General features: G+C 41.8%; 2 protein-coding genes across 9 annotated transcripts in view; both read right to left on the bottom strand.

Annotated features, from left to right (window-relative positions):
* Nucleotides 1-1868, bottom strand: part of POLR3B (RNA polymerase III subunit B) — a 145573-nt gene extending 143705 nt beyond the window's left edge. For both annotated transcript variants that reach the window (XM_049884249.1, XM_049884250.1), the window contains exon 1: nt 1612-1868. In XM_049884249.1, the coding sequence (XP_049740206.1) occupies nt 1612-1683 (72 nt within the window). In that variant the 5' untranslated portion in view covers nt 1684-1868. The remainder of the gene's footprint in view (nt 1-1611) is intronic.
* A 16937-nt stretch (nt 1869-18805) lies between these two features.
* Nucleotides 18806-27387, bottom strand: part of TCP11L2 (t-complex 11 like 2) — a 42834-nt gene continuing 34252 nt past the window's right edge. For all 7 annotated transcript variants that reach the window (XM_049884258.1, XM_049884254.1, XM_049884255.1 and 4 more), the window contains one exon: nt 18806-21164. In XM_049884258.1, the coding sequence (XP_049740215.1) occupies nt 20923-21164 (242 nt within the window). In that variant the 3' untranslated portion in view covers nt 18806-20922. The remainder of the gene's footprint in view (nt 21165-27387) is intronic.

The raw sequence follows: 27387 nt of genomic DNA, 5'->3' as shown, positions 1-27387 counted from the left end.
CTGACACAGTTACTGTAACAATGGGCTCAAGCATAATGATGATCACGAAGACGGTACAGAGCTGGGCAGTGTTTCGTTCTGTTATACACAGGGTCGCTGAGTCAGAACTGATCGACAGCACCTAACAACAACAGGCCTCCTTCTTCAGCTATCTGGTGAAGTCATCCAGTCAGTAGTTAAGGAGGAAGACTCTGGAGTCAGACTTCCTGAGTCCAAATTCTGGATCAATCACCTACCAGATTCTGACACTAGGCTAGTTACTTAACTTTTCTGGGCCTCAAAACCTCATTGGCAAGATCGGGGTGAAAACTACTTATTTCCAAGGATTAAACAGCATAATACATGTTATGCTTAAACAATGCCTAGCACATAGTAAGTGCTCAGTAAATGCTATTAATACTAACTCTTCAAGAGTTAAAATCCAGCATTGCCTGGTGATCAGCAGTGTAAGGCGGGCATTCATAGACTGAATTTGATTGACTTCACAGAGTTGCCAAATGATTACAAGGAGGTTCTTACAATCTAATACATTAGTTGTTCATTTCACTCTCCTACTTAAACTCTTCAATCGCATCTCACTGCCCCCAGGAGAATGTTCAAGCTCCTTCATATGTTTAACAAAGGCTTTCATAATGGCGCTCATTACCTACCCATCTTTCATTTCTTTAAAAAAAAAAAGTTGTCAGTCAATTCCGACTTATAGCAACCCTATAAGACAGAACGGAACTGCCCCACGGGGTTTCCAAGGCTGAAATCTTTAAGGAGGGCAGACAGCTATATCTTTCTCCCAGTGGGTTCGAACTGCCAACCTTTCAGTTAGCAGCCGAGCGTTTAACCACTGCTCCACCAGCGCATCTCTGCTCCTGTCTTTTTCTTCATAAACATCGGATGGTCTTGCCTACAAGGGTTCAAGTATTCTCTCTACCTGAAATCTCTCCCCTATCTTCTCCAGCCTCATTTCTCCACCTTCCCATTCCATACCAACCAGATATAATACGCGCCTTTCCAGATAATAAAACTATTTCAGTAGCTGAACTTCACTAGGCAGCTCACTGCAGGCCGGTTACCCTCAACTTCTGAGAATCTGATCAAAGTTACGGAGCTTCTCCCCAGAAAAACAAACGCACACATAGGCAAAAATCTGGATTAATTTTCGGGGCGTTTAAAATATCTCAGTAGCCCACATTTGAACTCCTGGCTAAAAGGAAAGATCCCCAGCCCGAGACTGACAGGATTTGGTTTTACTGCTACAACGAGCTCGGAACCTAAGCTCCTCGGGGCCCTGGCTCCTTCTCCATGAGGCTGGGGAGGTGTAATACGTCCCCCCGCGTGGGTGCAAAGGCCAATCCTCCCAGACACACGAACAGTGCCCGGGAAGGGGTCCACCTCAGGGCCCCCGCGAGCCTTCCCAGGCCCCACAGCGGCGGACGACTCGTCCCGGCTCAGCCCTTCCACGTGCACGCGGCGGCCGCGACGCGAAAGAACCCGGACGCGCGGACCCGTGAGCATGCGCAGTAGCCGCTGGTGGCCCTCTGCGGCGAGAGCTCTCGGGGCAACGCCCCCTGAGGACGCGTCCCGGTCCCTTCCGCTCCCCGCGTGCCCGGGGCTCACCTCCACCGTCGGGATCGGAGCTGCTAGCTGCTCCGGGGTCAGGTTCCCAAACTCCTCCGCTAGCACGTCCATCCTGCCCACTCTGCTCACGATGAAGGAAGCAGCAGACAGAACCCTCACGCCCGGCTTCGCTGCCCCAAGCAAATTGCAGCATCCGTGGAGAGCTGTGCGCGGAGACCTAAATCATCCCGCCGGGCAGGTTTATCAGGCACACAACGGAAAGGTTCCGTCTGCTGCCTGCCCGAACCTCTGCGGAAACCCGGATGTGGCTGAGGCGGAGCCGGAGAACTGCGCCCTCTGGTGTAGCTCGGAGGTCTTGCCGGGGTAATCCCAACCCCCTGCCAAAGAATTCATACCAAAACCAGCCCAAACCCTTTGCGACTCACAGCGACCCTATAGGACAGAGTAGATCTGCCCCATACGGTTTCCAAGGAGCCCCTGGCGGATTCGAACTGCGGACCTTTTGGTTAGCAGAAATAGCTCTTAACCAGTATGCTACCAGGTTTTCCAAAGAGCTCATAGCCAATTAAAATAATTGAAGCCAGTAAGACGTGTTGGTTGTAATTTTTAAAATAATTCCAGGAAAATTGTGAACGGATAATTTGCGCATCTTAGGCCAACGAGGCAGAAAATGTATTTAATTCAATCTGAAACTGTATACATTTTATGAAAAAATAGGAAACTTCCCAAACGCCTCATAAGGGATTAAAGTATGGCACGTGCATGTAATTTATTATATAACCACCGAAATGACCTTGAAGGGAGGAGGAATGAACACACTAGAGAGTAACACCACAGTGATAAGTATTCTCAAAGGACTAGACAGAAGACCCAGCAATAAATACAGTATGAAAAAAATGGCTTATTCAATAAATGATGTTGGAACAAATGATTATCCTTTAGGGAAAAAAAATACGTCTAAGTAAATCCTACTGGATTAAGTATTTAAATGTTAGCAAAACTTTAGAAGAAAATACAGGTGAATATATTCATACCATTGAGGTGGTGAACAGGTGCTGACAAGGTGGCAACACAATCAGAAATCATGAACGAAAATCATGGTAGAGTTTAGCATAAGAGATCATTCTAAACATGATTTTTTAATTTCATGAAAAATTTAAAATTGTCTGTACAAATGTTTAAAAAATCATCATGAATACAGATTTTTAAAAACAAGTTGGCAGAAGACAAAAATTGGTATTCCTAATTTACAATGTTGTCGGTGTTAGGTGCTGTGGAATCAATTTCCACTCATAGCGACACCACGTGACAAAGTAGAACTGCTCCTTAAAGTTTTCTCAGTTGTACTTTACAGAGGCAAATCACTAGGTCTTTCTCCTGCGAAGCCAGAGCTGTTGGATGGGTTCAAATTGCCAACCTTTTGGATAGCAGCCAAGTGCTTAACTGCTGTGTCCTTTAATTTACACTTGGCTCATACAAATCAATAGGGGGAAAAAAATCACAGGGGAAAAACTAGGCAAAAGATACTAACAAGCAAATGGCTAATATGAAAATATATTCAACCTCATAATGCAAATGGAAACAAAATAAATCATTTTTCATCCACCAAATTGGTACAGATAAGATTTACATTATCAAGTGTTATCCAGAAAGTAGACTAACAGGCTCTCTCTTACATTGCTGGAGGGAGAGTATGTTGTTACTGTAATGCTACAATCTTTCTAGAGGTATATATGTATTTTTTCCTTTGACCCAGCAATTCCACTTACAGGTATTTATTCTAAGGAGATTACTGAAAATCTGTACAAACATGTATGTACAAGATCGTCCAACTGAAGCATTTTTTATAAAAGCAGAATACAAGAAACAACCTAGATGTCAGCTGAGTAGCTGATATGATGATGCATTGATACACTGCAATGATAAACATCCATTGAAGTAATTGCAGAAATCTCTGTTTTTGACATAGATGGCCACACCTGTTGATAAGTGAGAATGGAGAAAAAACATGTTACATGAATAATGTCCCACCTATGTACATTACATGCATTCGTCAGTGCAGAGGGTTAAAGGGAATGATTGTAACTGGTTATCCCTGGTTGGTGTGATTTGCTATTCTTTACCGTTTCCAGTATTGTTTAAATGTTTTACAGAAAATGTGTAATTTTTATCATTGAAATAAAGCTATTTTCCTTTTTGTGGGGGGAAATCAGCAACCACTGCCGTTTAAAAAAAAAGATGCAAAAAATTTTAATACATGGAAAAATTATCAATAGAATGGCAAGTGAAAAATACAGTAAAAATTATAGATGTACATGATGAACTCAAGTTAGTAATTTTATAATATGGATGTTCAACACGTATTTATTGATTTCTACTAAGTTCAAGGCACTTTGATAGGAACAGAAAAAAAATATTGGGAGTAAACACATCAAAATATTAATACAGGTTATCTATCACTGGCAGCTTCAGGGCTGATTCTATTTATTATTTTCTTTTTTGCATTTTTGTATATTGTCAACATTTTATATATATTTTTTTAATCAGGAAAAAAAAATTAGAGGATATAAAAAATATACCTGGCTAAAAAAATCCAGGTAACTCATACTGAAGTATGTAATTTTGATCAAAACTAAATATATAGTCTAATAATGTGCATTTTTTTCTTCTTGAAACACACGTTATTTGTACAAAACCGGTTCTGCCTGAATAAATCTTAAGGGCATTTCAACCAGTCATTTATCCACAAACATGTGGGAAGACAAAAATAAATTTAATGTAACGTGACGTCTGGTAGTATACATATAGCGGATAATCTCGAAGCTCAAACCCCAGTGTGCCAAACAGAGGTACAACTTTATTTTTCTACAGCTGACCCTAATTTCTACTTTCAGCCCTCCTCCCCCTGAGTAGGCAGAAACACGATCTCCTCTAATTTGGGGTCCCATCTAAGTTCCAGCGGGTTTTCATAGGATGAGGGCATGAGGAAGGGCAGGTCTATTTTCTTTCACGTCATCTATAATGATGGCATCTGCTGAGGTGCCGGTCATCAGTGCTCAGTCATCACTCTACACGTTGCCTTCTGTCATTTCCACACCACACTTGCGTGCTTAGCAAGACCTCAGCCCTGACTAAAGCCAACCCTGTGCCTGCTCCACGTCTGCACCTATGCAAGTGAATGAGGAGGGAGCAATGCAACCATGTTGAACTGGTTTCACTTTAAATTCATGCCAACTAATTTCATGTAGGAGTCCCTGGCTGGTACAATCAGTTTGACTACTAACCAAAAGGTTGGAGGTTCGAGTCCACCCTGAGGTGCTTTGGAAGAAAAGCCTGGCAATCCGTTTCGGAAAAATCAGCCAATGAAAACCCTATGGAGCACAGTTCTACTACGACACACAGAGGGTCCCCATGAGGCAGAATCAACTCTATGGCAACTGGTTAATGGTTAACATCATGTAGACCCCTAATGCTGCTGTACAGTCACATAGTCTCTCTAGTCCATTCTCCACTTCACCTAGACTTGCCTTAAACCTTCCCTGTCCTCCCTCTCAAGGACCCTGCTGGCACAGTGGTTAAGAGCTCAGCTGGTAACTAAAAGGTGGGTGGTTTGATCCATAGGAGAAAGCTGTGGCAGTCTGCTTCCATAAAGATTTGTTGTTGTTGTTAGGTGTCATTGAGTCAGTTCCAACTCATAGTGACCCCATGTACAATAGAACAAAATACTGCCCAGCCCTGTGCCATCCTCACAATCGTTGTTATGCTTGAGCCCATTGTTGCAACCACTATGTCAGTCCATCTCGTTGAGGGTTTTCCTCTTTTTCACTGGCACTCTACCAATTACGATGTCCTTCTCTAGGGACTGGCCCTTCCTGATAACATGTTCAAAGTATGTGAGAAAAAGTCTTGCTATCCTTGCTTCCAAAAAACATTCTGGCTGTACTTCTCCCAAGACAGATTTGCTCATTCTTCTTGTAGTCTATGGTATATTCAACATTCTCTGCCAACACAATAATTCGAAACCATCAATTCTTCAGTCTTCCTTATTCACTGTCCAGCTTTCTCATGCATATGAGGCAATTGAAAATATCACGGCTTGGGTCAGGTGCGCTTTAGTCCTCAAAGTGATATCTTTGCTTTTCAACACTTTTAAGAAGTCTTTTGTAGATTTGTCCAATGCAATGTGTCATCTGATTTCTTGAGTGCTGCTTCCACGGGCGTAGATTGTGGATCCAAGTAAAATGAAATCTGTAAAGATTCCAGCCTTGGAAACCCCATGGGGGCAGTTCTACTTTGTCCTGTCAAATCAACTCAATGGCAATGGGTTTGGTTTTTTATGCTCCCTCTTTTACTTCACTAAGAAAATAGAAGGAATTAGAAGAGAACTTCTGAAAATGCCTTCCAAAAGTGACCCACCTAAAAGTGTGTATCCGCGTGCTCTTCCTTCCTTCCTGTTACTGCGGTGAACTGTCTGTGCCCTTGTCCCCCCAGCTCCGTGATCCCTTCTGTCCCACTCAATCACCCCCTCCAGCCTGTCTCTCACCTTCCTGCAACAACCAATTTTCCTTCTATACTTGATATTTCCCAAACCATGCAAGCATGTTGATATTTCTCCCATTTTAAAAAACAATTACCTTGATGCTGTTTCTCCCTTCAACTACTGTTCAATTTCTATCTTCTCCTTTATAGCAAGACTCATTGGAAGGGTCATTTGAGCTTCTAGTTTCCAGTTTCTCTTCTCCCACTCTCTCTCAGGCCGCCTACAGTTAGGCCCTGCCCTGCCCTCACCACTCTACTGGATGTCCTCTCCTCAAGATCACTCAAGGCATCCACTTTCCTTGATCCAACTGTCATTTCTCAGGCTCCATCTTACCTCCTTAGCAACAGCATTTGACACAGATAATCTCTCCCTCCTTTTTGAAATACTGTACCCTCTTTACCTGGCTCCCAGGATGCCACACTCTCATACCTTAGTCCTCAAAGTGACATCTTTGCTTTTCAACGCTTCAAAGAGGTCTTTTGCAGCAGATTTGCCCAATGCAGTGCATTGTTTAATTTCTCGACTGCTGCTTTGATGGGTGTTGATTGTGAATCCAAGTAAAATGAAATCCTTGACAACTTCAGTCTTTTCTCTGTTTGTCATGATATTGCTTATTGGCCAAGTTGTGAGGATTTTTGTTTCTTTATGTTGAAGTATAATCCATAATGAAGACTGTAGTCTTTGATGTTTATCAGTAAGTGCTTCAAGTCCCCTTCACTCTCAGCAGGCAAAGTTGTGTCATCTGCATAATGCAAGTTGTTAATACATCATCCTCCAATCCTGATGCCACATTCTTCTTCATGTAGTCCAACTCCTCAGATTATTTTTATTGTATTATATTATTATTACTTAGCATTCATATTGAATCAGTATGGTGAAAGGATACAACCTTGACTCATACCTTTCCTGACTTTAAACCACACAGTATCCTCTTGTTCTGTCATGTACAAGCTCCTTATGAGCACAATTAAGTGTTCTGGGATACCCATTCTTTGAAATGTTACCCATCATTTGTTATCATCTACATAGTTGAATGCCTTTGCATAGTTAAACACAGGTAGACATCTTTCTGGTATTCTCTGCTTTCAGCCAAGATCCATCTGACATCAGCAGTGATATTCCTCATTCCATGCCCTCTTCTAAATCTGGCTTGAATTTCTGACAGTTCCCTGTCAATTTACTGCTGCAAGTGTTTTTGAATGATCCCAAGCAGCTAGACCCAGCAAAATAGCTAGTAGCTAAATAAATATTCCACCACTTGTTTGTCAGTTTGTGGTACTGTGGTGCCTTCTGTGTTGCTATGATGCTGGAAGCTTTGCTACTGGTATTTCAAATGCCAGCAGGGTCACCCAGGGTAGACAGGTTTCATTGGAACCTTGCAACTAAGACAGACTATGAAGAAAGGTCTGGTGATCGGCTTCTGAAAATTAGCCAATAAAAAGCCTATGGATCACAACAGAATATTGTCCTATATATAGTGCCAGAAGATGAGCTCCCTAGGTTGCTCCCTAGGCTGCAATAGCTGCAACAATAGATTCAAACACACCAACAATCATGAAGATGTCACAAGACCGGGCAACATTCTGTTCTGTTATACATAAGGTCACCGTGGGTCAGAGCTGACTCAACGGCAGCTAACAGTAACAACAAATGTCTATTGAATGCTGTGGAATAGTGTATTAGTTTCCTGTTGCTGCTGTAACAAATCACCACAAACCTTTAATGGCTTAAAATGACATAATTTTATTATCTTAACACTTCTGGAAGTCAGAAACCATCGGCAGGACTGTGTTCCTTCTGGAGACCCTAGGGAAGAATCTGCTCCTTGCCTTTCCCAGCTTTCAGAGCTTCCTGTATTCTTTGGCTCATGGCTCTCTGCCATCTTCAAAGCCAGCAATGGCATCACTCCAACCTCTGCTTCCTTTGTCACATCTCCTTCTCTGACTCATCTGCACTTGCACCCCTCTTTCACTTATAAGATACTTGTGATGACCCTGGATAATCCAGAATAATCCTCTCATTTCAAGATCCTTATTTTAATCATGCCTCCTACATTCATTTTGCTATGCAAGGTAACATATTCACAGGTCCTGGGGATTAAGATGTGGACCCCTTTGGGGCCTTTACTTGCCCACGGCAAATGGAAATTGATCTGCTGCCTCCTTACTGTGCCATGTGTCCAGAACTCTCACTGCGTAGACACACCCTGGGGCACTCTCTCTTGAGACCATCCTGCTTTCCTGGTAGATTCTCCCTGTAGCACTGGGAACAGGTATCTGCTATCCTTTGCTCTGACGCAGAGCCACCTTTTCAAGGACCCACTAGCATCTGTGCTTTCACTGGCTTCCCTCTGATGTGCTCCTCCCCTAAGCCAGAATGTACCATTCCCAATGTTTTGTATGAGCTAGAAGTCACAAACCTGGAACTGCAGGCCAAACACACTCTGGAGATAGGTTTTGTTTAGCTGGCACAGTGTGTAATATATGTTTGATTAATTGCCAACATTTAAAAACTGGGAGACTTCACATTTTTAAAAATCCTGATTTTTATAGTTTTTCTGGAAAAGTAGGAAGATCTGGTGGACATCATAAGGCCCCAGAGAGGCAGTGGTCCTACATGGTAGCAATTGGCAGAAGTTGCCTGTAGCCCAGAGCTACCACAATCTATCACCGCCCTTCCTCTATTACACCTACCTGGACCTGAAAGGATCTGAGTTTGCAGCCCAGGTCAAATCTATGATTTCTTTCTGATCCCCTAAGGGGCTATATTTTTGAAACAAAACACCCAGGGACAGTCTCTGGATTTCTCTGTCTTCTACTGTCCAACCCCTTCCTTGAGAAGTTAGTGCAAAGATTTTGGTGGTTTGAACACACAGCTGGATAATTAGGGAAAGGAAATTCCAGCGGGGGAAATGGTTACCATCTTGAAATACTATCCTGTGAAATACACACTTACATATAAAGTGTGTGGTAACCAGATGAGAAAGTAACCAATGTCATTGGGGAAGAGGGTTTTCCAACTACTGATCCTTCTTTGTTTCCAACTTTCCCATTCCAATCACCAGTAATTATCAATATATCCTGATTGCACATTTGATCAGTTTCAAACTGCAGAAGTTGGTAAAAATCTTCAATTTCTTCATCTTTGGCCTTTAGTGGTTGGTGCGTAATTTTGAATAATATTCATATACCTACAAGGTATTCCTTGTAGGTGTATGGATATTTTCCTATCACTGACAGTGTTGTACCTCAGGATAGATCTTGAAATGTTCTTTTTGATGATGAATGCAATGCCATTCCTTTTCAAGTCATCATTCCAGGCATAGTAGGCCGTATGATTGATTCATGATACAACTAGAGAAGACCAAAAATGATGTTGGGGAAAGAATAAGGGGTTTTCAGTATGAAATGGTAAGTTCAAGTTAAAGCTGAACAAAATTAGAACAAATCCATAAGAGCCAAGGTGCAATCTTGAGTATATCCCACCTGAATTTAGAGACCATCTCGAGGATAGACTTGGTGCATTAAACGCTAATGATTGAAGACCAGATGGGTCGTGGAATGACATCTAGGACATCATACATGAAGAAAGCAAGTGGTTGTTAAAAAGACAGGAAAGAAAGAAAAGACCAAAATGGATGTCAGATGAGACTCACTCTGAAACTTGCTCTTGAATGTGGAATAGCTGAAGCAAATGGAAGAAATGATGAAGTAAAAGAGCTGAACAGAAGATTTCAAAGGGCAGCTGAAGAAGACAAAATAAAGTATGATAATGACATGCGCAAAGGCCTGGATTTAGAAGACCAAAAGGCAAGAACACGCTGTGCGTTTCACAAGCTGAAAGGACTGAAGAAAAAATTCAAGTCTCAAGTTGCGTGGAAGTGAATGACGTAGGAAGCATCAAAAGAAGATGGAAGGAATATACAGAGTCATTGTACCAAAAAGAATTGGTTGATGTTCAATCATTTCAAGAGGTAGTATATGACCAAGAATCAGTGATACTGAAGGAAGAAGTCCAAGGTACCCTGAAAAAAAAAAAAAAAGACTAGCAAAAAACAAGTCTCCAGGAATTGACAGAATACCAGTTGAGATGTTTCAACAAACAGATGCAGTGCTGAAAATGCTCACTTGTCTATGCCAAGAAATTTGGAAGACAGCTACCTGGCCAACCGACTGGAAGAGATCCATATTTATGCCTATTCCAAAGAAAGATGATCCAACTGGATGTGGAAATTATCAAACAATATCATTAATATCACACACAAGTAAAATTTTGCTAAAGATTATTCAAAAGCAGCTGCAGCGCTACATTGACAGGGAACTGCTGAAAATTCAAGCTGAATTCAAAAGAGGATGTGGAACCAAAGATATCATTGCTGATGTCAGATGGATCCTGGCTGAAAGCAGAGAATACCAGAAAGATATTTACCTGTGTTTTATTGACTATGCAAAGGCATTCGATTGTGTGGATCATAACAAATTGGGGGTAACATTGCAAAGAATTGGAATTCCAGAACACTTAATTGTACTCATGAGGAACCTGTACATAGATCAACAGGCAGTTGTTTGACCAGAACTAGGGGTACTGCATGGTTTAAAGTCAGGAATGTGTGTGTCAGGGTTGTATCATTTCATCATACCTCTTCAATCTGTATGCTGAGCAAATAATCTGAGAAGCTGGGTTATATGAAGAACAAGGCCTCAGAACCAGAGGAAGACCCATTAAAAACCTGTGATATGCAGATGACACAACCTTGCTTGCTGTAAGTGAAGAGGACTTGAAGAACTTACCGATGAAGATCAAAAGATCACAGCCTTCAGTATGGGTTACGCCTCAACATAAAACAAAAATCCTCACAACTGGACTAATAAGCAACATCATGATAGTGGGAGAAAAGATTGAAGTTGTCAAGGATTTTCATTTTACTTGAACACACAATCAACAGCAATGGAAGCAGCAGTCAAGAAATCAAAGGATGCATTGCACTGGGCAAATCTGCTGCAAAAGCCCTTTTTAATGTGCTAAAAAGCAAAGATGTCACTTTAAGGTCCAAGGTGTATCTGACCCAAGCCATGGGTTTTCAGTCACCTCAGATGCATGTGAAAGCTGGACAATGAACAAGGAAGACCAATGAAGAATTGCTGCCTCTGAGTTACGGCATTGGTGAAGAATGTTGAATATACAATGGGCTGCCAAAATAATGAACAAATCTGTCTTGGAAGAAGTACATCCAAAATGCTCCTTAGAAGCAAGGATGGTGAGATGCCGTCTCACATATTTTGGACATGTTATCAGGAGGAACCAGTCCCTGGAGAAGGACATTATGCTTGGTAAAGTAGAGGGTCAGCAAAAAAGAGGAAGAACCTCAAAGAGATGGATCAATATGGTGGCTGCAACAATGGGCTCAAGCTTAACAATGATCATGAGGATGGTGTAGGACTGGGCAGTGTTTCATTCTGTCGCTATGAGTGGGGATGCACTCAACAGCACCTAAAAACAACATAACAACATTACTCTTTCCCCTACCTGTTCTCCGTACATGCTATTTGGCACATAGACATGGCTGTCCTGTTAGTATTTAATTCCTGGAGAGAGACACTTAGGCATTCTCTTTCCAAGATGTGAACTGGGGCATGCTTGGATGTGATCTAACCCAGTAGATGGGAGCCTAACTTTGGAAGAAACTAGGCTGCTGCTGATGTATCCTGTTCTACTTATCCCTGTCCCATGTATTCTGTAATAAACGCCTGTTGATCACGCCATTAGAAGTGTTTGGTCTGTGCTCTGTTCCAAATGGTTTTTCACTAAGAACTTGTGAATACAGTGACATTGCAGTGGATAGGGCCAGACACCTGCCAAAGACAATCATATAGGCTGGATATGAGGGACTGAGATACCCAGACTATCAGGGAGAGTGGGGAAAGAGGGTGTCCATAGTGGCCAGTGGCAAACAGGCCCATCCAAATTCTCTCTTGGGAAGTTTTCGACTGAGACATATGAAAAGGGATGGCAGCCACAGAAAGCAGAAGACCAAGTCACAGTTTGGCAGCATCAGGAGAGTAAGGAGCAATACTTTTGATCAAATAACCTAAGAAATCCAATATAGTAAGCAGTTGAAAGCACAGGTTCCAGAGTTAGACTCCTTGGGTTCAAATCCACTTACCCGCTCAATGACCTTGGGCAAACTCCTTAGCCTATTTGAGTCTCATATTGCACATATGGAAATAATAATAGAGCCTGGATGGCAGGGCATTGTGCAGTTAAATGAGACCATTTACATAAGGTGCTTAGGGCAGTCCCTGCCATGTGGGAAGTGCTCAGTGGTTACTATTATTATTATATTCTGAAAGACAAAAAAAGATACTTGGATACTCCACTAAGCCTGCAAGTGCAGCTGCTGGGACAGATTCTTGGGTTTCTTTTCTTCTCCATAAAGCCTTATAGTAAATCCCTGTATCCCTTTGCCTTGAAATCTGAAAGAGGCTAAAAATGAAAAGCTTTGACGTGAAAAGGTAAAACTTCACACAGAAAATAGAGAATAAAAAAAAAAAATAAGGAAGTACAAATTGATAATGCAAATACATTGTTAAAAATTTAGATGAAATTATGGAGGATAAAGTCATAATCGATTACTAAATGAAATTAGAACATGTTGGGTTTTGCCATTCTCTTTGAAGTTGACATCAAGGATGATATCCGTGGTCTTCTACATATCCTTGAGTCTTTCTGTCAAAGACGATATTGGGCTTAATGATCCGTGGCTCTGATGAGATATGGCAATTTTTGTTCTTATGTGCTTAGGTACTTGATGATCACATCTCACAATACTAAAACCCCTTGAAGCTTGAAAGAGATTTAGGACTAATAAATCACTGTTATTGTAATGTATTCCAGCTATGTTTTGCTTTAAAGTCTGCAGGCAATTCAAGTATATTGTCTCATTTGATTCCTGTAATGTATGTGCAAGGGAAGTAGGTAGTGAAAAAAAAAAAAAGGGTAGATATATAAACCCCATTTCACAGGTCGTGAAACTGAGGTTCAGGAAGACTAAAAGATTGGTTTGAGTACATGTAGCTCTTAAGTCTGTCTTAGTCTGGAAGCTCAGCTGAAACCTGTCCTCCATGGGTGACCCTGCTGATATCTGAATACTGATGGCATAGCTTCCATCATCACAGCAACACGCAAGCCCCCACGGTAGGACAAACTGACAGACACGTGGGAAGAAGGACCCAGCAGTCTACTTCTGAAAAGCACTAGCAGTGAAAACCTTATGAATAGCAGTGGAATATTGTCTGATATACTGCTGGAAGGTGAGCCCCCCAGGTTGGAAGGCACTCAAAAGATGACTGGGGAAGAGCTGCCTCCTCAAAGTAGAGTTGACCTTAATGATGTGGTTGGAATAAAGCTTTTGGGACCTTCATTTGCTGATGTGGCACGACTCAAAATGAGAAGAAACAGCTGTAAACATCCATTAATAATCGGAACCTGGAATGTACAAAGTATGAATCTAGGAAAATTGGAAATCATCAAAAATGAAATGGAATGCATAAGCATAGATATCCTAGGCATTAGTGAGCTGAAATGGACTAGAATTGGCCATTTTGAATTGGACAGTCATACAGTCTGCTATGCTGCTGGGAATGTCAACTCGAAGATGAATGGTTTTGCATTCATCATCAAAAAGAACGTTTCAAAATGTATCCTGAAGTACAACGCTGTCAGTGATAGGATAATATCCATATGCCTACAAGGAAGACCAGTTAATACGACTATTATTCAAATTTACGCACCAACCACTAGGGCCAAAGATGAAGAAATAGAAGATTTTTATTAGCTGCTGCAGTCTGAAATTGATTGAACATGTAATTAAGATACATTGATAATTACTGGCTATTGGAATGCGAAAGTTGGAAACAAAGAAGAAGAATCAGTAGTTGGAAAATATGGCCTTGGTTATAGAAACAATGCCGGAGATCGAATGATAGAATTTTGCAAGACCAACGACTTCTTCCTTCCAAATACCTTCTTTCACCAACATAAACGGCGACTATACACATGGACCTCGCCAAATGGAACACACAGAAATCAAATTCACCACATCTGTTGAAAGAGATGACGGAAAAGCTCGATATCATCAGTCAGGACAAGGCCAGGGGCCGACTGTGGAACAGAACATCAATTGCTCCTATGCAAGTTCAAGCTGAAACTGAAGAAAATCAGAGCAAGTCCACGAGAATCAAAATATGACCTTGAGTACACCCCACCTGAATTTAGAGACCATCTGAAGAAGAGATTTGACACATTGAACACTAGTGACCAAAGACCAAAGAGTTGTGGAATGACATCAAGGACATCATACATGAAGAAAGCAAGAGGTCACTGAAAAGACAGGAAAGAAAGAAAAGACCAAGATGGATGTCAGAGGACACTCTGAAACTTGTTCTCGAACGTCAAGCAGCTAAAGCAAAAGGAAGAATTGATGAAGTAAAAGAACTGAAGATTTCAAAGGGTGTCTCGAGAAGACAAAGTAAAGTATTATAGTGACATGTAAAAAGACCTGGAGATGGAAAACCAAAAGGGAAGAACATGCTCAGTGTTTCTCAAGCTGAAAGAACTGAAAAAAAATTCAAGCCTCGAGTTGCAACAGTGAAGGATTCCATGGGGAAAATTTTAAACAACGCAGGAAGCATCAAAAGAAGATGGAAGGAATACACAGAGTCATTATACCAAAAAGAATTATTTGATATTCAACTATTTCAAGAGGTGGCATATGATCAGAAACTGATGGTACTGAAGGAAGAAGTCCAAGCTGCTCTGAAGGCATGGGCGAAAAACAAGGCTCCAGGAATTGATGGAATATCAATTGAGATGTTTCCACAAACAGATGCAGTGCTGGAGGTGCTCACTCGTCTATGCCAAGAAATATGGAAGACAGCTTCCTGGCCAACTGACTGGAAAAGATCCGTATTTATGCTTATTCCCAAGAAAGGTGATCCAACTGAATGTGGAAATTATAGAACAATATAATATCACACACAAGCAAAATTCTGCTGAAGATGATTCAAAAATGGCTGCAGCAGTATATTGACAGGGAACTGCCAGAAATTCAGGCTGGTTTCAGAAGAGGACATGGAACCAGGGATATCATTGCTGATGTCAGGTGGATCCTGACTGAAAGCAGAGAATACCAGAAGGATGTTTACCTGTGTTTCATTGACTATGCAAAGGCATTCGACTGTGTGGATCATAACAAATTATGGATAATGTTGCGAAGAATTGGAATTCCAGAACACTTAATTGTGCTCATGAGGAACCTTTACATAGATCAAGAGGCAGTTGTTCGGACAGAACAAGGGAATACTGATTGGTTTAAAGTTAGGAAAGGTGTGCGTCAGGGTTGTATTCTTTCACCATACCTATTCAGTCTGTATGCTGAGCAAATAATACGAGAAGCTGGACTATATGAAGAAGAACGGGGCATCAGGATTGGAGGAAGACTCATTAACAACCTGCATTATGCATATGACACAACCTTGCTTGCTGAAAGTGAAGGGGACTTGAAGCACTTACTAACGAAGATCAAAGACCACAGCCTTCAGTATGGATTGCACCTCAACGTAAAGAAAACAAAAATCCTCACAACTGGACCAATGAGCAACATCATGATGGACAGAGAAAAGATTGAAGTTGTCAAGGATTTCATTTTACTTGGGTGCACAATCAACAGCCATGGAAGCAGCAGTCAAGAAATCAAAAGACGCATTGCATTGGGCAAATCTGCTGCAAAAGACCTCTTCAACGTGTTGAAGAGCAAAGATGTCACCTTGAAGACTAAGGTGCACCTGACCCAAGCCATGGTATTTGCAATCGTATCATATGCATGTGAAAGCTGGACAACGAGTAAGGAAGAAGGAAGAAGAAGTGACGCCTTTGAATTGTGGTGTTGGCGAAGAATATCGAAGATACCATGGACTGCCAAAAGAATGAACAAATTTGTCTTAGAAGAAGTACAGCCAGAATGCTCCTTAGAGGCAAGGATGGCGAGACTGTGTCTTACATACTTTGGACATGTTGTCAGGAGGGATCAGTCCCTGGAGAAGGACATCATGCTTGGCAGAGTACAGGGTCAGCGGAAAAGAGGAAGACCCTCAACGAGGTGGATTGACACAGTGGCTGCAACAGTGAGCTCAAGCATAACAACGATTGTGAGGATGGCTCAGGACGGGGCAGTGTTTCATTCTGTTCTGCCTACGGTCGCTCTGAGTCGGAACTGACTCGATGGCACCTAAAGACAACAACAACAACAACAGCTCTTAAGTAGTAAAGTGAATTCTAACTCAGGTCTTGTGACTCTCAATCCCATGTACCTTTCACTGAACAATGAGTGGAAAATTTTGGAATTTAATACCCCCGGAGAGAGAACAGGCTGATCTTTAGATTTAAGAAAGGAACAAGTTAGAAATTACAAATACGTTGCACAAAAGGGTGGCACGCCTGCCCATGGCAGAGTTTGCCAATCAACCACAGAACATTTCATTGCTTAACATGGATCTGCATCAACATTCTTCTCAATTCAGTGTTCTGGGGAGCTGCTACCAAAAGATCAGAGTAGACCCCTCATTTTAAACCCATTTCCAAGAAGAGAAGTTTCTCCAGGGCTTATTCCAGGAAGCTGGAGGGAGCTGAAGTGGTTCTTGTTTTTAGGTGCTGTTGAGTCGGTTCTCATAGTGACCTCACGTACAACAGAATGAAATACTGCCAGGTCCTGCACCATCCTCACAATCGTTGCTATGTTTCAGCCCATTGTTGCAGCCACTGTGTTAATCCATTGGGTTGGGTGTCTTCCTCTTTTTTGCTGACCCTCTGCTTTACCAAGCACAGGTCCTTCTCCAGGGACTGGCTCCTCCTGATAACATGTCCAAAGTACTTGAGATGAAGTCTCACCGTCCTTGCTTCTAAGGAGTATTTTGGCTTTTCTTCTCCTAAGAGCTGATATAGAGACTGCTAATGCTTACCAATATTCAGGTCAACTTTTTCCAGAACACATAACTAGGCTACATTTCCTGCCTTCCCTTGCAGTTAGTTGAGGTCACACGACTGAGCTCTCGCCAATGGAACATGAGTAGAAGTGGGTAGTCCTTCCTCTCTTTTATATCTGCTAACTGGAGAAAACTCTGAAGATCTAGTGGAAGGCAGAATCCCAAGACAGACGGAGCTTGGGCTTTTGAATGGCTGAATGAAATAGGGCCCCCACACCACATCCATCCCCTGCTTTTGACTATGATTTGAGAAATAAGCTTATACTGAGGCCTCTGAGGTTTAGGAGCTGTTTGTTCAGCAGTTCACCTGCACATCCCAATAAAGGTTGACTTTACGTGACTCTGCCTTTCCTTAAATCATCATTTTTTGGTGATTCTCAGAGCCAATACTGGATTGGGTAATCTCACACATTTCTCACACTCAAATTTTAAAGATAAAATGAATGTACAGTATAGTGGATTTTTTTTTTCTTTCTTTTTCCTTTCTGTTCCCCATCATGCCTCCCTATTGGGGAGAAATCCCCAATTGGATGACCTTGGTGGGACCACAGGAGTGTAAGGGACAGCTACTCCTTCATTCCATCCCCTGTAAATTAGTGCCTGGGCACTTGATCTAGACTCTCCCAAATGAATGTTGATATCTGGGACTTTAAGCCTTAAGTAAATGAGGTAAAGAAGCAAAGACAGCTGAGGAATCAATCTCTGAAACCCCAACACCGAATTCAGTTCACCTTGGTTGCTCCTACCCTTTTCCAAGCCTGGTTCCATAGATTAAGTAGGTTCTGGAGGTACTTAACACCCAACCAAGAAATTCCTTTTCTGCTTAAACTAGCCAGAGCCGGTTTCTATTGCCTGTACCATGTGTTCATGTATGTATGTATACATGTTCCATCACTAACAGCAAATGTTCGTTGCCAAGGCAATTTTTGCAAAATATCAATTTGTGATCTTCTCCTGTTTCAAAAGATTCAATCCTTCTTTATTCCTTTCAGGACAGAAATCCAAATTTTAACATGGTGTCCAAAAACGATGTTTACTTTTCTTATTTTACCTCTCACATTTTCACTCTTGTACCTTATGTTGTACTTTCTTTTCTTGGCTTCTTGGCAAGTTCCCACGTATCCTTCATGTTACAGCTCAAGGATTATCTTCTCCATGAAATACAGTTTGAAGATTTTTCCTCTAGCCCTGTGTATACTTGTATGATAAAACTTGATTGCACTTGTTCGCAAGTTTTTCCTTCTTACCAGATTATGAGCTTCTTGAGGACAGTGGTTGTCTAATTACCTATATATCACAACACCTAGGGTACTTCTTGGCACACGATAGATGATCAATAGGTGTTCATTGACTGGATAAATGACCGTAATGTATGAATGATGAGTGAATGATGTCTGTAAAGCTCTTTATGGTCAGCAGAAGAATCTCTCAGAAGATTCTGAGGCGTCTCAGGGTGGATTTCAACCACCAACCTTTCCATAGTAGCCAAACGCTTAATTATTTATGCCACCCAGGGACTCAGAAGAATCATTCCAGAGCAACTACGATAAAGACTGTGCATTCTTCCAGCCCTGAGCTACCCAAAGGTGGTTCAGAAAACAGAGACACTGGTTACCTTTAAATAATCTTTAATGTTTAAAAATTTAACTAGTGCACACAAAACATGTTTTACCAGTAGAAGAATGAAAATGTATATGTGGAGTTTAACAAAATTTACATTACAAAACAAGACCATGTTAAGAAAAGCTCAAAAGTAGAATATTTAAGTAAAAACCAAATAAACAACATGCCAAGGGATATGATTTAAAAAATTTAATAAATGTAGTTGCCTAAATCCGGACTTGAGACATTGAGATTTATTTTGCCACTTAAAAAAAGCAGAATGCCCTTCATCTTAAATGCGTTTTTAAAAATGTTTGCACGTTGTTTTCCTGCTAGCAACTGCAGTATAATCAAGTATATAAAAGAATACCAGGTGGAGTCCAATCGAATAGTAAAAAGGTGTTACCACCTGGTCTTCCTGTTAAGTATACAGTCCACTTCAAGAAGCAACAAAAACATCACATCACATGTTACCTTTCTACTGTCAGACTCTCTACACCACCCATGCCCCAAAGTGAGTGCAGCTGAAAACTACTTCAGCTTAAGAGAAAACGAAAAGATAAGTCTTCAGCACCTTTTGGTTTCTAAGCATAGAAAAATATGGGCAGAACAGAATAGAGGAAGAGAAAAAAATGGATAAGACCAATGATGGGCTCTTCAGTAAAATTCCACTTACACACAATCGCTCAACTGGATAGATGTATCTACTGGGTGTTGTAAGAAAAAATAATTGACATTCAGAATTTTCTCAAATTTTGGCAGAGCCTTCCAAAGTATAAAGATTGGAGATTTATTCACACAATCATTTCCTAGAACTTTATAACTGAGCAACACCATGATGGTGGAGGCTGTGGTGAGAAAAAGGGGGTTAAGAAGAAAAAGGAGCTCTCTTTTTCACTTCCTCCCTAGCCATACCCAAATTATTAAGGTTCAATGAGTCTTTGGAAAACAAAACGATCAAAAACGTATTTTATGCAAAGAAAGCATTTTCCAGATGGGTACTCCCAAACTGTAGTGCTTCCCTTAACACTTCAAAACACGTACTTAATTCCAGGACAAGGAGGTTTCCCTGAAATCCCCTGCGCAACTGGTGCCCAGCTTTGCAAAGTTCAATTTGAGGCTCAAGAATGGCGAATGACAATGGCGCTAAGAAGAGGATCTTGGTCATAACAAGGCAAGGACTTAGTCAACCCAACCAGTAACACGGAAGGCATTTATCTGCCAGTTCGGCTAGACGGTGAAGAAATTCAAGGTTCAACTGTTTCTTTTTCAGATGTGAACGTCACTGAGAAGAGGGTCTCCTCGTGGCATCTCGTTTTATTAACTTTCCTGCTTCTTACAACTCCAGCCAGACCTGCCTTACAGGAAAATAGTAAAATCTTATATAAACCTTAGCAATGGCCTGAGAAGTGCAAAGACGTTCACCAAAATATTTGTGCAAAAAATTGTTTCTCTCAGAGAGCAGGTTAAATTGCAAGAAGAAACAAACCTCTAGGAAAAAAAAATTTAGGAGTTTGTTTCCATTTTCACTAAACAAACAAGGGAGGTCTTACCTGAAATTTGCATATAGCTTTCAAATGTATTTTATATATTTAAATTCTAAAGAAATACTGAGAGTTGGCATTATAAAATGTGATTTGGTACGTTTGTGGGCTCTGAGGACTTACTATGTAAGTTTCTATTACATATTAATAAAATATTATTGTACACTTTCAAATACAATTATGCCAACTTCACATCATTTACCCAGAACGTCAATATGCGTGGTTATTCTCCCAACCTTCGACCCCTTAAGAAGCACCAAAATTAAAAATCATTAGATTTGGTAGTGCCAAGTCAGGGAATACTACTTCTTAAGGGTTGACGGAATAAGCCAAATATAAGTGCTTAAGAAAACATTTTACAAATATTATATAAGTAATATAATTAATAACAAATTGCTTCCTGTTCATTAAAAATGTCTCTTTTGAACTTGAAAATGACACACAAATAGTTTCTATCTAATGTGCACACTGCTGTGATGCCCCCCTTGCGGCACCACACAGATTCAGGCTAACACTGCGCCACGGACAGTACTGAGAACGTGCCACATCTGTAATGCCCTCGATGGGAAGGGACCGGGTCCCCAAGTGCCAGGGTGCCAGTCTCTTAGCCAATGTCAGTTTCTCTTTAGTTAGTAGAAGAGGCTTCTGCCTTGCCCACGGCTTCCTCACTGAAGAGCAGCTTTCGAAGTATATTTGCATAGAATGGTCCATACACTTGTTTGTTGAGATTCACAATGTTTGCATACTGAGAGCCCAGCACTTCCAGCTCCTGCTGAATGACAGCAAGGCCTCCGGGAATGGGAGGCATGCATTTTGGAGAGCTTGGGAGACAAAGTAGGCTTTTCATGTACAGCTGGATTCGTTTATCTGAAGGAGAAAAAAAAAAAAAAAACTTTATTTGGTCCCTTTATTAAGTGCATACTTATTAAAAATGAGAATAAGTAATTGTGGTAGGTCGATTGCAATAAAGTTCCCAATTCTTCACTCCTCCCTGTATTCATGCCCTTTACAAGGTGGCTTTGCCACTCCTTCCATCAAGAGATGGAGCCTGTTTCCCTGGTCTTTTATGATTTGCTTTGGCCAATAGAGAAAGCGAGGGAAGTGCTGGTGTGCCAGTTCCACGTCTGGCCTCAAGAGGCACTGTTTCATCTGCTCTCCCCACCTGCCACCATCACATGGACAAGCGTGGGCCTGCTAGAGGATGAGCCACCTTGAGGAGGGGAGCCCAGCTGTTCCATGCAAAGGCCATCCTAGACCATCTTACAGCCAACCAACTCCCGCACATGAGAGGCCCCAGCTAAGATCAGCAGAGCTGCTTACCTAAGCTGACCACAAATGCCTGAGTGAGTCCAAACCAAAAAACCAAACCCACTGTTGTTGAGTCGATTCCGACTCACAGCGACCCTAGAGGACAGAGTAGAACTGCCCATAGAGTTTCCAAGGAACGCCTGGTGGATTCGAACCTCTGATCTTTTTGGTCAGCAGCCATAGCACTTAACCACTACGCCACCAGGGTTTCCTGAGTGAGTCCAGAGAGACCAAAAGAACCATCCACTTAATCCCACAGACTTGTGAGCAATAATGGCTCTTTATTTCTTAAGCTATCCCTTTATTGTGGCGAAAATATACACGCCAAAACAATCACCAGGACAACTTCCACATTTATAATTTAATGACACTGATTATATTTTTCATGTTGTGCCACCATTACCGCTATCCTTTTCCAAAACATTCCACCACCATTAACATAAACTCAGCACCTCCCCGAACAAAAACTGCCTCTCCACTTTCTTCCCTTCCCTGGTAACCATTAATAATCTCTGGTTTCTATGTATTTGCTGGGTTCCTGGTGGTGTAGCGGTTAAGAGCCTGGCTGCTAACCAAAAGGCTGGCAGTTTGAATCCACCAGCCACTCCTTGGAAACCCTACGGGGCAGTTCTACTCTGCCCTATAGGGTCGCTAGGAGTTAGAATTGACTCTATGGCAATAGGTTTTTTTTTTTTTTTTAATATATTTGCTTATTTCATATAAATGAGATCATACAGTTTTTATCCTTTTTTGACTGACTTATTTTGCCCAGCACAATGTTTTCAAGGTTCATCCATGCTGTGGCACGCACCAAAACATGATTTCTCTACAGCTGCATAATATTCTATTGCATGTATATACCACACTTTGTTTATGCATTCATCTGTTGTTGGACATTTCACTGTTTCTGCCTTTTGGCCACTGTGAAAAGTGCTGCAATGAACATACAGGCTTCTGTTTGTGTTCCTGCCCTCATTTCTTCTGGGTATATGCCTAGGATTGGGATTGTCGGGTCAGATGGTAGTTCTATGTTCAACTTTTTGAGGACCCGCCAAACTTTTTCCCCAGTGGCTACACCGTTTTAAGCAATTTTTAAAAAGTTATCAGTAATAGATAACTGATAAGGAAATGTACAGCACTTTGGGGGTGGGGTGGAGTCATTTACAAAAAGTCAATATGTAATGTTCACAACTATAGTTACGCACAATAAAGCTGAGTTTTCAAGAGACACTGGCAGTTTGGCCCACACAGTGCTTTTAAAAAAGAGAAGCCATCTAAAATCAGAGGATTTCAAATAAAAATCCAAATTTCCGGTTCCTCTTGAAAAATCTAAAGATCTGGCAATCTTAGGGGCCCAAATTACCACATGGCAAGGGTGACCACATGCCAAGCTTCCCCAGGACAGCCCTGGTTTATGCCTGTTGTCCTGGCATAATTCAAGAGACCACTCTCAAAATTGCTCTGGTTTGGACACTAAATTTATTTCATTGGTCACCCCACACACTGCCAACAATTAGGAGGAGGCACTGAGCAAGGGCCGCCCCAACCAGCACTCCCATTTGCCACTTCCCTCACCCTGTTGTTGCACTGCTTTGAAGGCTCTGACTTCTAGATTGCTGCACAAAAGCATGTACGTGCGTAAGTAATGAGGCTGCCAGAGTACTGGACAAACTATACTGGACAAACCAGACCTACGGGCCTAAAAACCCTGGCTGGCTTTGGAAATAGAAACCTCACAAATAAGAAAACTTACTAAGGAGACATGTTCCATCTGAATACAGACAACTATGACATTAATGAAACTCTTATCTCAAATCACTTCTCCCCCAAATCACATGTTTTAACCAGACCTGCCCCGGAACTCAAAGTTACCAGAGACATTTGTCCCATGCCCATGGCTTAGACAGACCTGTTTCTTCCTACTAGAATGCCCTTCCATCTCACCTCATATTTGCCCAAAGTCCAGAGATTATAGATGAATTACCTAGAGCTCTTCACTGATGACAGCCAAAGTAACTTCAACGCCAGGCCTAAAGTTACCTCCTCTTTGGCTTTCTGTAACATCTGTGTCATATTATCACACCATACTATTGTTACTTGAAAATGTGTCTGTCTCCCTTCCTAGACAGAAGACTCTCTGAAGGTGAGGGCTAGTCCTTGTTTTTATTCCTGGTCTGGCATGTAGTAGGCATGTCATATATGATTACTGAATTTTAAAGAAAAAAAATCCAAGATAGAAACCAAACTAAAAACAATGGGAGGCAGGGAGGAAATGGGGATTGGAGAAGACCGTTGAAGACAACCTGAGCCTTATCTGTTATATTTCAACAAGGAGAAATGATTCAGGTATTACTTGGACAACTGAAAATTAATTTTTAAAAAAGTAGCTATAGGCATGCAACTAACTACACTATAGGTAATCTAGAACTAATTTTTACCTCCTTTTGGTATACATTTGAAAAAACTGGTTTGAAAGAAAATTCCCTTTCTAATCATCTTTTTAAAAGGCTAAAAATGAAATGGAATTATAATGCCTTTGGAAACCCTGGTGGCGTAGTGGTTACGAGCTACGGCTGCTAACCAAAGGTTGGCAGTTCGAATCCACCAGGTACTGCTTGGAAACCCTGAGGCAGTTCTACTCTGTCCTATAGGGTCACCATGAGTCAGAATTGACTCGATGGCAATGGGTTGTGGTAAATTAATAGCACATCATCTAAGAACAAAAGAAGGCAGATTATGGGCACCCTGAACAGAGGAGGGAAGCCACAGCTAACTCTTCTTATGTCTTTACAGCTCATGGCCCAGGATCTCGAAGTGTTTAACGTATTCTAATGCCCTGCAGGCAGACGCTTGAGTTAACTGTGTACTTGTCTCTGAATTGTACAATTATTATTTTAGGTTACATATATTTTAACCACAATAAAATTTTTTAAAAAATAGTAATAAAGAGTTAACTGTGTACTAAAGTTCCCTTTAGACTGGTTGCCCAACTCTCATGGACCCAGGACTATGTTCATCACAGATATGGTTCAAACCCTTTCCTGCAAGATTTTTTGAAGAATGAAACCCTTTCATATGTGTTATGATGCTAAAAGGGGTTCTGTCTCCTCTGTGGACGAGTCAGCTTTCAGGCCACGACTAAAGTGACAGAAGCACTTGTCCAGTTAGGAACAGCCAGATGGAGTCCCTGCCAAAGGCATGTCTGGGCTTCCAGAGTCAAAGGAGAGACACTAAAGTGAGTCACTTGAGGTTGCTAAGGCAACAGTACTTGAATGAGGTTAAAAACCGCTTTCCATCTGCAAAGGACGGAAAAGTTGGGCTGGGGAGAGCTGGGTGCACAAAAGCTGCATTTTAAGAGGCCACCTTGGGGTGAGGTATCTCCTGGCCCCCAGCTTCCCTCTCCCTTCTGACATTGCAACTACTCCCCTTATCTAAAGCAAGGGCACAGAGTACATGCTGACGCTCTGGCTGCCCTGTCAACAAGCAGCAGGGCCCCAGCTCTGACTCCAGTGCCAAGCAGAGCAGTTAAGAATAAGAGCTCTGGAGTCAGACAGGCTAGGTAGGAATCCCAAGTCTGCTGCCAGCTAGCTATGTGATTTTGGGCAAGAGTTACTTAAACTTTCTAACTTTTAGATGCCTCTCCTGTAAAATGGGATTCATCTATAGCATAAATACTTATTCAAGGTCATCTCTGGGCCCAGCATGGTAGATGGATATAGCAGCGGACGCACATGCACCCATCCTCATGAAGCCTGCACACATGTGAGGACACAGCGGTATGTGGCAGAGACTACTAGAGAGTCTACCCCTCTTCCTCTTAGCAGCATGATCTCCCAGGTATTAACTGGGCATGTGGCTGTTCTGTTGGAGACTACCTGCTGTGAGGACAGGTGTGTGTCCACATATAAAGTTTATACAGGTAAGGGCTCCGTCACTGGTGGCTGTGGCTATGGTGTGTTTGTTACTGTCATCACCTGTCACCTCTCAGCAGCAGCCACTCCTGCAGCCCACAGTGCTGTAAGCTGGCACTGCTCTCTTCTGGGGGTGGGATTGAGGTCTTGAGCTACTCAAGTAGCCTGGGCAGCCTAGATCCCCCAGCGTTCCAAGTCCCCAGGGGTAAAGATGAGAGAAACCATTTGAGAGCCCCAAGTAAATTATAAAATAATAAAATGTACATATATATATATATTTTTGCATTTTCAGGGTAGTCAATGTTGTACTTCGAAAACTTGTAGATTAGTCTTGGGATATTAGTATACAGGCAGCCCCTGACTTACAATGTATTCAAGTTATGACGAATCACACTTATAACTTTTTTTTTTAATATCTTATCATAAGTAATCTGTATTCCATACAACATCGCAGCACGTAATTTGCTGATGTTATCATTCTCAGATGTAATGTTTCCAACCCCCACAGACAAATAAAGATTGATTTATAAAGATGCTGATAAGGCAATAATAATGAAAACTAAAAAAAAAAAAAAAAAAAAAATGAGGTATTCAACTTAACTTCAGAACCAACTTACGAAAGAGTCATTGGAAGACGGCCCTGTCATAAGTCGAGGACTACCTGCATTCTAATTCTACACTCTTCCTCTCTCTGGTCTATTCCTCACCCTCTGTAGTAGACACTTACTCTTTGCCACAAATTATCCTCTTCCCCTTCTTATGGTCTCAGTACCTGGATTTTGTTTGGGGAAAACCATCTCTTCTCTACTCTCAGACCAGGTGTTTACAGGTAAAGCTGACTCTGCCCTGGCTCAGGAATTAAACACATGTCTCAGGCTTAAGTTCCTTACCCACTGGCCACCTTGACTGATTCAAGAATGGAGCATATTCTAAAGCTAGACTCAGGGACCCACCCAACCCAAACCAAACCCACTGCTGTCAAGTCAATTCTGACTCATAGCGACCCCACAGGATTTCCGAGACTGTAAATCTCTAAGGAAGCAGACTGCCACGTCCTCCTCCCACAGAGTGGCCGGTGGTTTCAAACTGCCTGCCTTTCAGTTAGCAGTCTATTGCTTTAACCACTGCGCCACCAGCGGTCCTTAGACCCAGCGAGGTACATACAGGCTCCCTTGTGTTTGCTTATTAATCTTTAGTAAACAATTTCACATGGGAGGTGAAGCCCATGTGCAATTGCTCACTACAGATCAGTAAGTAAACACAAGCCCATGCATACTTTGCTGGTTAATCCACCGCTGGCTAGGCCAGTTGGAGCAAATGGGACTCAATTCTGGGGTGGTTGTTGGAGCTAACAGGGAAGCAGACTCCTTGTTTCTCGCTTGACTAAAGCGTGAGAGGATGCAAGCTGGAGCTGAAGCCATCTTAGTAGCATGGGGTAAGTCTTTCTTGAAGGAAGCCACCCCATAGGAAGGCTGTGCTGAAAGATGGAGGGGAGGAAACTCATGCTGGCAACACAGTCTGGTCTCAGATTAAGCTGCACCAGCCACCAGCCAGAACCACGGTCTCTTCAGTTATGTGAGGCAATACATTCTCTTTTTGCTTAAGGTAGTTTAGAAGTTTAGTTTCTTTGCAACAGAAAAAGTCCTGAAACATTCTCCATTTTCTCAACTCATCAACAAAATTTAACACTCACTTCCCTAGCAAATAGTAAAAATCAGCCCACCCAGTAGGTCTCCTGGTTCCACAGCCGTCTTATTCTTTGTCTCTTTAAGCATGACCAAGAAAGGGGCCTCAGCTCCTTTAGGCGTGTTCACAGCATAACAATATCTACTTTCTGTGAATATACTGGCAACTGGCTTGCACTGTTTCAT

Source organism: Elephas maximus, chromosome 4 (genome assembly GCF_024166365.1).
Source record: "Elephas maximus indicus isolate mEleMax1 chromosome 4, mEleMax1 primary haplotype, whole genome shotgun sequence".
In the NCBI taxonomy this organism is placed as follows: Eukaryota; Metazoa; Chordata; class Mammalia; order Proboscidea; family Elephantidae; genus Elephas; species Elephas maximus.
This window is presented reverse-complemented; position numbering and strand designations above follow the sequence as displayed.